At 64.3% G+C, this 759-nt stretch overlaps 1 protein-coding gene across 1 annotated transcript in view; it reads left to right on the forward strand.

The window, feature by feature from the left end:
* The first annotated feature begins 268 nt into the window (after positions 1-268).
* YWHAE (tyrosine 3-monooxygenase/tryptophan 5-monooxygenase activation protein epsilon) overlaps positions 269-759 on the forward strand; it is a 44,784-nt gene continuing 44,293 nt past the window's right edge. Inside the window, exon 1 of the mRNA XM_007454231.1 lies at positions 269-482. Within this exon, the coding sequence (XP_007454293.1) occupies positions 419-482 (64 nt within the window). The 5' untranslated portion in view covers positions 269-418. The remainder of the gene's footprint in view (positions 483-759) is intronic.

A 759-nucleotide genomic window follows, 5' to 3' on the forward strand; every position in this document is an offset into this window, starting at 1 on the left:
GAAAGCTTGCCATTTCAAAAACCGTTACAGCCTCTCGTTTCTCAGTCCGCAGTCCAGGCTCTCCTGCTCACTCTCTTCTGGAGCGGTCCAAGCTGGCCTCACCCGGCCTCCCTCGCTCTCTCGTGGCGCTCTCCCTCCCCGCAGTCGCAGTTCCCGCCTAGAGCAGCAGCTGAGCCCACGGAGGAGGGGCGTCTAGCTGGTTCCAGCCTCTTCGGGCACTTAGCTCGCGGACCCGCCCCCCGCGCCAGTTGCCAGGGAGCGGTTGCCATAGAGCTGAGCAGTTGTCCGCGTGCGCAGGCGGAAGTCCCGGATTGAGGCGCCGCCATTTTTGCAGCCCGGGCGCGGAGCGAGAGGCTGAGAGTTGGAGACGCTATCCGCTTCCATCCGTCGCGCAGACCCTGCCGGAGCCGCTGCCGCTATGGATGATCGGGAGGATCTGGTGTACCAGGCGAAGCTGGCCGAGCAGGCTGAGCGATACGACGGTGAGTTGGCGGGGCAACGGGGGGCTGGAATTCTCGGACCCTCTGCCGCCGCCCACAGAGGCCGGGAGCAGGAGACAAAATGGCGGCATCGTCTCCAAGTCTAGCCCGGGGACGTGGATTCGGGAAGCAGGAAATGGCCTCTGGGCTCCCGGAGCGGTAGGAGGCTTCAGGCTCAGGAATTTGACCCTTTCGGAGTCCTCAGCTGCAGACATTCGCGAGCCGAGTAGACCAAGGCCATAGGGTGGAGGAGTTCGTTGTAAAATGGCGGCTGGGGGGG

The sequence above is a fragment of the Lipotes vexillifer genome, unplaced genomic scaffold, assembly GCF_000442215.2.
Source record: "Lipotes vexillifer unplaced genomic scaffold, Lipotes_vexillifer_v1.1 scaffold680, whole genome shotgun sequence".
NCBI classification, from domain to species: Eukaryota; Metazoa; Chordata; class Mammalia; order Artiodactyla; family Lipotidae; genus Lipotes; species Lipotes vexillifer.